The sequence below is a fragment of the Macaca thibetana genome, chromosome 5 (assembly GCF_024542745.1).
Source record: "Macaca thibetana thibetana isolate TM-01 chromosome 5, ASM2454274v1, whole genome shotgun sequence".
NCBI lineage: Eukaryota > Metazoa > Chordata > Mammalia > Primates > Cercopithecidae > Macaca > Macaca thibetana.
The window spans coordinates 93,834,756-93,847,431 of record NC_065582.1 but is presented as its reverse complement, the minus strand read 5'-3'; the positions used below and the strand labels follow the sequence as shown (position 1 = coordinate 93,847,431).

At 36.7% G+C, this 12,676-nt stretch overlaps 1 protein-coding gene across 13 annotated transcripts in view; it reads left to right on the top strand.

The window, feature by feature from the left end:
• BMPR1B (bone morphogenetic protein receptor type 1B) overlaps positions 1-12,676 on the top strand; it is a 396,435-nt gene that overhangs the window by 344,049 nt on the left and 39,710 nt on the right. For all 13 annotated transcript variants that reach the window (XM_050791851.1, XM_050791855.1, XM_050791848.1 and 10 more), the window contains 2 exons: positions 9,384-9,486; positions 10,342-10,444. In XM_050791851.1, coding sequence (XP_050647808.1) covers positions 9,384-9,486; positions 10,342-10,444 — 206 coding nt within the window. The remainder of the gene's footprint in view (positions 1-9,383; positions 9,487-10,341; positions 10,445-12,676) is intronic.

Below are 12,676 nucleotides of genomic sequence, written 5' to 3'. Positions count from 1 at the left end.
GTTTTTATAGATACTTTATGACATTTGAAATGACTGTTTGGCCTTTTTCTTCCTTACATGCGTTTATGCAGCTCCATCCATTCCTCTGATCACTATAGCTACATTTACTCCTTATGGTAAGGTCAACAGTGAACAAAGAGCTATAGCCTAACGAAGCCAATGTGTGCCAAGAGAGAAGTGGGTCAGCTATTCGGAAGAGCATGGCCCTCAAGAGTTAAAATGTCAGAGAAGCAGAGTGTACCTTAAGCTTCAAGAGGGGGTGTGGACTGAAATAGGAAGGTGGACTGCTAGGTTTAGAGCCCAGGTAGAATATTTGGGTAATCATTTGAGGCTTCATTAGCCAGAAGGTATGTAAAGCTGGGTCGAATGCTTTTTTTTTTCTTTCTGAGAAGTTTTTAAAAAAAGTTTTTAAGTTTCCCACGAAGCAAAATCTAATATAAGTATAAGCTTACCAGGGTCTTCCAAGAACCTAGTATATTTAGCACAAGAAACACATATTGACTAAGTAACACAGGGAGGAAACCTGGGTATATTCATAAATATATATCTCATTTAGTCAGCAAAACAACTTATTCTCACCTTTAGACAAATGAAATTTCAGATTGGAAGAGGTCTGGTAGTTTGACTCTTGTGCTACAAAGTTGTGACCACTGAATTTTATGCCAAGGTAAAATGATTCCAAAGCTCAGTTTTTTCCAGGGAAACACTGCCTCTTTATAGTAAATAGAAAAAGTATCAGGAAAGTTTAAAAATGTTTGAAAGAAAGAAAATTAGCAGGAGGAAACAAAGTAGTGTGGGGTATTTTACTATTGTGTCTAAGTCTGTGGTATTCAGAATACATCTGTGTGTGTCATTTGAGCTATTGTCCTGGTGATCAGGATTTTCCAGAATTAACCTGGTTTCAAATATTTTGTCCTATTTTCCTGATAAGCCATTTGGGTATTCTAAGTGGATTTGGTAGAAAGTATTCAGTCAGGGGTATCTGCAGTGGAAATTCTGTTGTGGGAAGAAGCCCGGCATGTTCAAAAGAAACTGTTTCTTTCTAGGGTACAGGGAGTAGGAGCAGGGAATAGGAACAGTAGAGTACAGTGGTAGGAGCTGTGCCTGGAGACAGGTCGTATAGTGACTGTGACCTGGTGGGCGATATTGAGAATGTGATCTTATTCCTAAGGGTGTTGGGAAGCAAGTGAAGGGAGTTTTGCACAGGAGTGGCTGTGGGTAGACATGATCTGATTTGTTTCTTTGCTGCCGAATATTGGATATATTAGAAGGAGACAGAAGTGAATTCAAGAATAGTTAGGTCAGGGAAATTGAACAGTGGATTGGGTAAAATCAGTTTATGTGCAAGAAAATGATCTTGAGCTAGGGTGGTGCTGGTGTAGGAGTTAATGGGATCTGTTTGAGAAATATTTAGAAGGTAGAGTTGTGTGATTATGAATTAGATATCATCTAGGAGGACAACCAGAGAGCCTTTACAAGTTCCCGGATGTAGATTTAAATGCATGGGATAGACTTTTAATGAAAGAGGACAGATGAAAAGAACCGAGTTCCAATCTGGACATGATACATTTGAGGTTTTTGATATATCTGAGTAGAGGTATCAGTATGCAGTTGGATATGGATCTGGGACTCAGAGAAGAGGTTGAGGAGAGAGGTCCAAGTGCACAGAGCATTAGTCACTGTTTGCTGTGAAACAGATAACCTCAAAACCACAATGGCTTATAATTAAAGACATTTATTTTTCATTCGGGGTTTATAAGGGGGCTGTATCTGTGCTGCAGTCTGTTTGGATTGGGTGAGCTTCACTTCTTGCTGCTTTTTGAGTTTGGGCCTGCTGCACATTTCTTCATTTTTCTTGTTTTAATTTTGGACCAGCAGCTACTCAAGGCATATTGTTTCTCTCAGGAGTGTGAAGGAGTAATCTTTTAAAGTTTCTGCTCATGTTGTGTCCTCTGACATTGAATTTTTCAAATCAAGTGACAAAATCAAGGTCACAGTCAAGGGGAAGCAATGTCCATGGTAAAGTATGAAGAACTGGGATTATTAATAGAACCATCTACCACAGTATGACTTGACCATGAAACATTTAATGCTTAGGTAAAGGGGATGTCTGCAAGATACTAAAGAATTCACAATAAAGCAGTGAGTCTGGTGTCACTGAAGCCAAGTTTACTTAGAGAGGTAGTAAGGTCAGCTATGTTGGATCTGTTAGAGTAGGATAAGAACTGAAACATGGCAATCAGATTTATTGACACTGATAACTGCAGTTTAGAGATATTTAATGTAGTAGAGATGGAAGTCAGATCAAAATGGGTTATGTATTATATGGTTATCAACCTTTCATTTATGATAGCAAAGAAAAAGTAAACAAAAATACAACAGAAAGAAAAACAGCAACAGTAAAAATGAAACCCTTCGAAAGAACACAGATATACCATTGCAGTCAACATCAGTGGGTTAACTTTGTAGAAGTTAACAGAAAACTAAAATTTATTGAATTTTTTATGAATATTAGCATGTTTACTTTTACCTTTCTTTATTCATTGTAACAATCTGATAAAGAATGTAGCAGTGTCTAGTTTGCAGTGTCTAGTTTGCTAGGTGAGAATTCCGAGGCTCTAAAAAGTTAAGTAATTTTCCATAGTCATGATAATATGATAGAAAAATTGTGGCCAGGACTCCAAAGTCCTGAATTCTTGGCCAGCAGCCAGTTCTGGCATTGATTTTCAAAGAAGCAAACATACACTCTTGAGTAAAAGGCATATGTATTTTCCTAATGAAGTATTGATTCCAGTTGAATCTTCCTGTGAGCTAAGATCAGTCATATGTGAATCACAGGGGCTACATTTGTTTCTTTGTCCTAAGACCTATATAAATTCAGGACTTTCTACTTCCATTCCTGTAAGCACACTCTACTCTCTACCTCCAAATCGGTACTTCTCAAGCTATCTCTAGTGAAAGGTAATTTTCCCTCCACAATAAATTGTATACTGATGATTTGCTACAGTATAATATAAAACAAATTCTTAGAAAAATTAATTTTTAAAATACTTGCAAAATATATGCTCCATTTTTATTGCCTATTATTTACCTTCAACAGACATAAATTTGTTCCTTTAGATTGCTATACAAGTTTTCATTTTTAAATTCACACCTTCACAGATCAGTAGCAAGCAGTTTGCTGACCTGCAGGGAAACACACCTTGAGTGATACTGCACTAAGTGTTACCCTTCCAGGTAAAACGGTGTAAAGGATAAGGCTGTATTTTCTAACGTGTACCTTAGAAAAGGGCTGGTCCAAATTTTCTGGCCTGAGGCCTTGTACCACCCAGATCTTAGTCAAACTGAGTGTTGTGGTAAGTTTCATCTTCATTATCACTTCCACCTAGCTGGAGAGAGTAATCCAAAAGGAGGCAAGAATCAATTGTACTTACAAGAGAACCTGAAATTCCACGTGCTAATTTAGAGGACATGTGCAAGGTTTTAGAGGCTTGTAAACTTCTTTTCAGTACCATCAGTTACTCTACCAGCCTTCACCAAGGCCAGAGTCATTCTTGGCTTGATCTCTGTCAGGTGCAGATACAGCTGCTTCCAAAATCCATGCCATTTCCATTGATCATGACATTCACATTAAAGGATGTAGTACAAACACAGCATGACTGAATACAGTAATAGAGCCTTTTTCATATCTATATTTGAAAGTAAGGGGTAAAGCCATTGTCCTGTCTCCCTCGAGATAGCGTCTGTTTTCTAAATATCTTTCCATGTGTCACTTTGCGTTGTAATCCATCCAGTTCCATTTTCAGATTCTTCTCCTAGGATGACAGACCATCACTGCATACCTTGAGTGCTGTAGTTTCCTTGAGTAACTCTTCTTATGTGGCTTTCAACATGCCAATGTTCTGTTTCATTTTCCTGTCCTAGCAAGTGTTATCTCAGCCTTGTTTATGTATTTTTTTTTCTATATAATCGAATCTGGCTTTGCATATCATTCCTTGTTTTACTTGATGTGGTCTGTAATCACATATTTGTCTCTATCTCACCACCTCTCTCAAGTCCCTCCACTTCCTCACGAATGTTAAGCATTTAAAAAAATTACTTTTGACTGTTTTCTTCAAAGACAATCTTTAATACTTCTTTACTTATCTTACTGGTTTCTTACCAAGAATTCTCCTGGCTGGGGAGTTTTCAGGGTTTACAGATATAATAAATCAAATGGAATGTTTGTGCAAAGGATGTGCAAATGACACCAGACTGCTTAAATGAGGAATTAGATAAGCCTCCAACTCTATATCCTGAAGAGTCTCAGGGGGAAGAAAGAAAAGCGTAGGGGCTCTGAGCCTTTTAACAAAGCTTGTGTTAACGCAGGTTTTAAACCTCTTGCTGAGTGTGGTGGTGTGTTTTCAAACAGGTGCTCCTGACCTAAGGTCTCAGAGGATTTAAGTGTGCATTGTTCCAGTTTGTTTGCACATTTTACCTTGCATTCTGAATGTCATTATAAACCATCCAGGGTTTTATTTTTTCCACTGTTGCCCAGGCCATTTAAATATTGATCTATATAATTATTTTTTTCCGGCAGAAGATGTTGATTTCAAACCATTGCACCTAAGAGAATGGTGGGTTCTTCATGAGAACTTCTAATTCAGTTGTTAGAGGCTGAAATTTAAATTCACCTATGGAGGCTTTTATAAGGAAGAACTCTCCTTTTGTGCCTCTCGTGAGTCATCAGTGAGAATGTTAGATGGTCCCAGTTTGTTGTTGGAGTTAATAGAAAGTGATCGTGCAGGGCACTTTAAAATTATACAGAGAGAACTACTGAAGATTTTTGAGCAGAGACAAAAAATGTGAGATTTATCAGGCCTGCTGTATGGAATGGGTTGGAGTCAGGAGAGGAGAGAGGAAGTTCTGCAGGAAGGCCCTCAGAGCCATCGAGGTGAGATGTGGTGAGGGTCTGCATTGGGTGAAATTATACTAATGCTGGTTGAATGTAAAAACTGAGACAATTTCAACAAATCATGCACCTCATAGAAAAAAATAAACAAAATGCTAAATCATTTGGTAAGGGTATCAGGGAAGGATATCTGATAGTTACATGATCTTGAGGATAAAATAAAAGGGGCATCTCTCACATTGGTACTTTGTCATTAATGTTGTAACTTCACCTTCTGCCAATACTGTGACCCCTCAGAAGGAAAGCCAGGGAAGGGGAAGGTAGACCCACATGTATTTCATGCTATATTCCCTCCACCGCTATGGGAATCCATCATCTAAGATGATAGGGGAAAAAAAGTAGGATTGTATTACTTTGATAATTACCACTACTCAGCATTCTTCTTCGATTACTTCACAATCGGTAGAAAACACTTAGGTAGCTTATGATGTCTCCCTGTTCCTGGAAGCTGAATGACTTTTCTCTTTTCCAGGATTGGTGGCCTTCATAGACTATGAGTTCCTCAAAATGCACCCTTGCATACTCAGCACCCAACTCTGCTCGAGTCATAGTATGCTTGATAAGTGTAAAACGTACCACTGTTAACAAAGCTGTGAGCAGCTTTCAGCTATTTTAGTTAATGGACTAAAAAGCTGCACCATTTAAATGGTAATTCTAAAAGTCATGTGTATCTTTGCATTTACCTGTGACAAAAACTGAAAACTGACTTTATTCCCTTGAGTGTGAAATAGATATTTTAGAAGACAAGGTGTTCTTAAGAACTTGTTTACGGATGACCTAAAATCAGTTAACCTTTAAAAATCAATTCTGACTAAAATGTAAAAGAAATTCAAAAGAAATGTAAGAGTTGTTGTAGAAAAACTGTTAATCTTTCCAGCCAGATGCAACTGAGCAGATACCCATCATATAAATATAATGCTTTCAAATTTCCTATCACTTGATTGAACAGAGCAGATAAACTCTTTTTAACTAATACTTTAAAAAATTGTTTTACAGTTAAATGAATCTTTATAAAGATCTAAACTGTTAGAGGAAAAGTTATACAAGAGTCTCTTCTCAACTGTGGTGGCTATATGAACAACACTGGGGTTTACAATAAAGAAACATAAGATCTTAGTGGAAGAGTAGAATTAAAGAGACCAAAGTTTGGGTAACCCTTGTAAACACTGTACTCATGTTAAATAAAGATGCGGTCAATGCAGTTTTAGACATCTTATAAAATTGGTTTCTAACCATTCTACAACAACTAATGAATGAGTTGGGTTCCAGAAGACTGTGTTATAAATCTATTTTAACCATAATAAATGAAATAAATTCTTGACCATAATAAATGCATCTATTCTCTGAATGCATATCTACCTAAAAAGAGTATTGCTTGGTCCCTTGAAGCTTTAAAACAGGTAGACACCTTTCTTGCAAGTGTATGTTCACCTGGGCACACTGAAAATATCTTGAGGCAGTTAAATGCCTCATGATTTTTCTAGATGTTCCTTGTAGACTGTCCTTTACTTTTGGAATATTTGGAAAACTTAAGGAGCCTGGAACCTGTATAATCATCCAAGAATTGGAACAAAATTGTTTCTGTTTTCTTTTTCTTTCCTTATATTATTTTTCTTCTTTCCCTGAATCCTCTTCAAGAAAAACAAGACTTGTATTATAACTGCTTTGACTTCATGCAGTCTTTAAATTCTCCCGTGCTTTGCTTTTTCATGAGTTAACATTATGTCAAGAGGCAATTAGCACTGATGACTGAATAGCTTGTGCACTCAACTACTGTTTCATTTTGCTATCACTTTTCTTTGTCTATAACACAGGGACAGCATTTTTGAAATGTTACATCAATTGTCGTTTTATTTCATTCATAATCATTACTAAAGTTCCATGATTCATCCTATGTTCATGTATATATCTCACTTACTTTCAATTTTGTTTAAAATTATTTCCACTTTTATTTCCTTTGTGATTCTTCATCTTACCTTTTTATCACTTTCAATACTCTGGGAATGAGGGTAACAATCTATATACAAAACTAAGCTTGAACATGGCAACCAGGCAGCAGAATGTTCACATAGGCCAATGGTAGGAGTTAATTGTGACAGCCTGTAGCCATCTCTTAGAGTGGGCAAAATTGATTAGCTTTGACTGGGGAACATAGCTTTGTTTCCATTTGTACTTGCTTTAGGGTTGAAAGTTTTCAAGTAATTCTTGAACTTCTGTAATTGTAGTGCTAGTTTCCGGTTGATGTTCCTTGCTGGAGAGCAATGGCAGTGGGAAGCATAGAAATTAATTTGCTTTGTGGCAGCTAATATGCCATTGAAATGCTCTCTCACCTCCTTTCTTGTCTTCCAACTAAATATTTGATTCCTTTGTGAATTTATGGCTTATGAGACATGGACTATTTTCTCAGGGTCTCCCTCCCTTTCCCCTCTTTATATGTTTAGCTCCTCTCTCTTTGTAGACAAGGGGTATTTTTAAAGCTTGAATTTACTCCTCTGATGTTTCTTTATATTTCCTAGGACATTGTAGCAGTAACTTGACAATAGCTTTACCAGCTTTTTCTTTGCCTTTTTTTTTTTGATTCTTAAAAGTTGTCTAAAAGTACATTTCTATTTACTCATATTTTGAGTAAGAAGAACCCATGATAAGGAGAAATTAGTCTTTAGATTTAATTTAGGATACTTCTCTAGCCCCTATACCTTCGTGATATCATAAAATTAGAATGACTGTGATTTCTGATAATTTTTGAATTTTGATTTTGATGAGAAATATAAGTTATACATGTAGTCTAAATATGACGGAAAAGAATAAAAAAGTCACAGGTGTTACTTGTTCATATTTTTAAAGTAAATTTCTAAGGAACAGATATTTTAATTATTTCATTCGGTGTTTACATGTTTTACGTTTTTATAGCAATTTCAGTAAACTGGTTAAAAAGGCCCAAAGAGTTCAAGGCATGGGCCGTTCAGAGACAATCTTTCTTCCACAACAATATTCATGCTTTTTGACCTTGGTCTAAGAGAAGGATTTATCATTGGTCCTTTTTAGCCATTCATTATTAGTATGTTTGAATTTTGTTGTGCTGGCTCTTATTAAGTGAAGTATTTTGGATCACTTGAGGCTTATAAAACAAGTAAACAATTCTGAGGGTGTTGATAATAACTGAAGGGCTAACATATAGCAGCATGCTGCTACCACTAAGACAGAATAGACAAACCCACAAATCATGGCTAATACCATTCTCAGAGCTTTATTCCCATGACCTTTCAAGATTACATTGCCATATCTGTCTTGGACGCTGAGCATGCATATGTATGAGAAAAGGATGGAAATATAGTTTAGCACTTTATTTCTTAAAACATTCAGTGCTGGCATATGAGTTATATTGAGAGTCTTCACAAACTTGTGAAGATATTAATGTCTGTTTACAAACAGTTCTATATATAACAGATTTGTTTTTTATTTTAGTCCTAAAGGGCATAGCAGAAAACACATGGTGAAGTGAGAGGCCCTTGATTCAAGGCCCAGTTCTGTAACTGTTGGTTCTGTGACCTTGTACACGTTTGCTACCCTTTTATAATTTTAATTTCCTCAATGTAAAATGGGCATAATAATACTTTATTTTTCTTATTGTTGAGAGGATTAAATGATGTAGAATAAGTGAAAACTATTTTTAATCTGGAAAACCATACAGAATTTAAAATTTTCTTTCCACTATCTTATCAAGATCCCTTCTTTCTGTTGCCCATCTTTCCTCCACCCCCAAATGAAGCCCATACATCTTACAACAAAGCTTAATTTCTTCATATGACAGGATATCCCAGAAGCAGAGGTCCTAAATGTAAGAATCTCAGTTATGCTGTACTGATCCTAACTCCTACCTGTCTTTAGTTTTTGTGCTTTAATAAGAAATAAGTGTATTTCACTGTCTCAGAACAAGTAGAACAGGATAAACAGTCACCTGCCTGGATTGACACCCTTGCACTCCTTGTCACTAACTGTAAGACCTTTGAAAGTTACTCAAGCCCTCTGAGCCTCAGTGTCCTCATATAGAAAGCAACAGTAGTGCTACCTTCCTCACAGAGTTTGTCTGGATTTGTCTGGAAAAGTAATATCTGTGGAGGGCCAAAATAAGTGTTCAGTAATTGGTATCTATGGTTGTTCATGGTAATTAATGATGTATGTCATACGGAAATGTTAGATCCTTCTTTCTCACAAGTTTCTGGACAGAGGAGATGTTACAAAATATTTTTATCTTTATTAAATCCATTTTCATAAAAGGAAGCTTTTGGATTGTCTTAACAGATCATTGACGTTCTCCTTGTTGGAATAAAACAAATGATACACATCACTTATTTCCTTTTTCCCTAGATATACACACACACCGACTCTCACACACACATTCTGTTTCTCACTTTGCCTGTTTGATCTTCAGCACAGACGGATATTGTTTCACGATGATAGAAGAAGATGACTCTGGGATGCCTGTCGTCACTTCTGGATGCCTAGGACTAGAAGGCTCAGATTTTCAGTGTCGGGTAAGGAAGATAACTTGATTCTGTAACCTTTCATTGGCTAGATTTCCAACAAGTTTCAAGCAAGATAAAACCATTCTTTTTCTTGGCCAGCCCATTTTTAGTATAGTCACGTGCTGCACAAAAACATCAGCAACAGGTGGTATGTATGATGACAGTGGATGGTGGTCCCATAATATGACAGCACCATATTTTGACTGTACCTTTTCTATGTTTAGATACACAGATGGATACTATTGTGCCTTAATTGCCTACAGTATTAAGTTCAGTGACATGCTGTATGGATTTTTACCCTAGAAACAATAGGCTTCATCTTATAGCCTATGTGTGTAGTTGGCTGTACCATCTGGGTTTGTGCAAGTGTACTCTGTAATCTTCTCACTATGACAAAATCACCTCATAACACATTTCTCACAACGTACCCCTGTCTTTAAGTGACACGTGATTGTAATTTAGAAAACTGAAATTTTCCATTGGACCAATTCTTCCTTCATTTTGAAATCAAATATTATTTTTATTTTTGCGGTTAACTACTTTCTTAGTGTCCCATTAGAGTATCTTCTTCAAAATCCAATTTAGCTTGTTGCATTAATCCAAACCTTCTTCCTCAGTTTATACAATGCACACTAGTTATTAGAAATGTAGTAGTAATTTTGTTGAAATGCAGAAGTTGCAGTAAGATAATACATGGTAACTTGAAATAAATTAGCTTATAGAAGAGAACATATTTAAGGTGTTTGAGTGAAATTATTAGAATTTTAAATTAGTTCTCTAAATAGTGAAATTTTTAAAGTTTTAGATGATGTGACTTTGAAATTCAGAAAAAACTCACTAATAGCTGTTTGGGTTCAATTATAGGACACTCCCATTCCTCATCAAAGAAGATCAATTGAATGCTGCACAGAAAGGAACGAATGTAATAAAGACCTGCACCCTACACTGCCTCCACTGAAAAACAGAGGTAAGCGAGGAAGGCTTCCAGGCTGGAAAATCATTAGGTATCATGAAAATAAAAACTAAAAACTAGAATCATTCTCTCTCAATCTACCTGTACCACTTGCCACTGCTGGAGCAGAGCACTGAGACCAGATGACATGGAACCATCATTCAAAGACATGTGAAAGTAGTTTGTGGGAAAAAGTCATATGTGACTTCACTTTTATGACTTTTATTTTTTCCCACTTCTGTTCAAAAAATTGCTATTCCTAGAGTTTATAGTGTATTTCAGGGTGGAGGTGGGAGATAGCACTCTGCTTCTCCCTGAAAGTTATTCAGAAGTTGTAGTTCACCCAAAAACTACCATTTGACTATATTTATTTTAAAAGTAAGACTTATAAAGGACTAAATTAAACATTATTTGCTATATGGCATTTCCTTTTGTTTATGCTAGAGTAACACCTTTTAGTCAAATCATATCAATATATTGATAAAATGGGGAAAGTGTCCAAAAGTTTTCATTTCAAAACTTACCCATTTAAGTGTTGTTACTTTAAAATGACAAATATTGCATCCCAAGAGACCTTTTGTTTGCAACATCTCTCATTTTCCCTTTCTTCTCCTCCTTGCTTTCACCACACACGGACACACAGACACACACACACACACACACAGATTTTTTTTGTTGTTGCAGAGTTTTAAGTCCTAAATATTATCTAAGTGATTTAAAGTGATTTTTCATGATTGATTTTATTTCTTGAGAACAGAAAAATCTTTCCAACATAATATAATAGAATTTCATGACTTTATTTTGCTCTTTCTATTTTGTTTTTGTTTTGTTTTGAGACAGGGTCTTGCTCTGTCACCAAGGCTGGAGTGCAGTTGTGTGATCATAGTTCATTGCAACCTCTACCTCCTGGGCTTAGGCAGTCCTCCCACCTCAGCCTCCCCAGTAGCTGGGAAAACAGGTGCACACCACCACACCCAGCTAGAATTTTGTGACTTTGATAACATTTTTTAACATTTGTTCCTGCTCTAGCCTAGAAAGCTATACAAGATTGATTAATAATAATTCACATCAAAGCCTCACCGGCATTTTTTTAATTGTGGCAGGCAACATCCTAGGTATTAGGAATACAGAAATTAATGAAGAAAATTATTCCTCCCAAGAAGTGTACATTGGAATATAAGAGAGAACCATGTCAGTAACTATATTTGTTCAGGAATAACTCAGTAGTAGAGTTAGATTATAAAGTGTATTAAGGACATAATAGAGTGAGTGACTGGCTCTGCCTGGGGGAGGAGGTTGTCAGAATAGCTTCTTAGAAGTGATACTTGAACACGACTTTAAGGATGAACAGGAGTGTGCTAAGTGGATAAGGCAGGATAGGCTAAGTATATAAAAAGTTTAAAATTTAAATGGCTAGCGTTAGCCAAACATTCTGCTAAAAATTACGTTAATTAATCAATTTTAACCTCACAGCAGCCCTGTGAAGTACATAGAATTGTTCTTCCAACTTTAAAGATATGGAAAATGCAGCACAGGAAGGTTTATTAACTTCAAGTTTGCATAGCTTATGAGTAGCAGTGACTCTAAACAGATGCAGTAGTAAGTGCAGAGGTCTGGTTTGTAATATTTGAGAACCGTTTACTAACTACAGGAGTATGAAACAGTATGACTGGTTGGAGAAAATCTCAGAATTAAGAGATGAGGACTGGGCACAGTGACTCACACCTGTAATCTCAGCACTTTGGAAGACCAAGGTGGGAGGATTGCTTGAACCTAGAAGTTCAAGACCACCTGGGCAACATAGCAAGGCTCCATCTCTACAAAAAACAGTTTTTAATGATCTGGGCGTGGTGGTGTACACCTGTAGTTGCAGCTACTAGGGAGGCTAAGGTGGGAGGATCACTTGAGCCTGCAAATTTGAGGTTACATTGAGCTACAGTCATGCCAGTGCACTGCAGCCTGGGTGACAGAAGGAGACACTCTCTCTAAAAAAATTTTTTTAAATAAGTAAGAAAAGAGAGATGGGGCCAGATTTCAGTTCAGTTAGGAGTATGAAGGTGAGGGAGCATTATCTGAGGAGGATGTAGGAATTTAGAAAAATAGTGGAATAAAACTCCAAAGGACAGAGTGAAAAGGCTTAGAAAAGAAGGGTAGGAACAATGAGAAGAAAAGTTCTTAGTCCAGGGCAGTGTGGAGATGAGTGGTTGGTGGACTCTACTGAGCATTGTGTAAGGTGGCTGGCTTTGG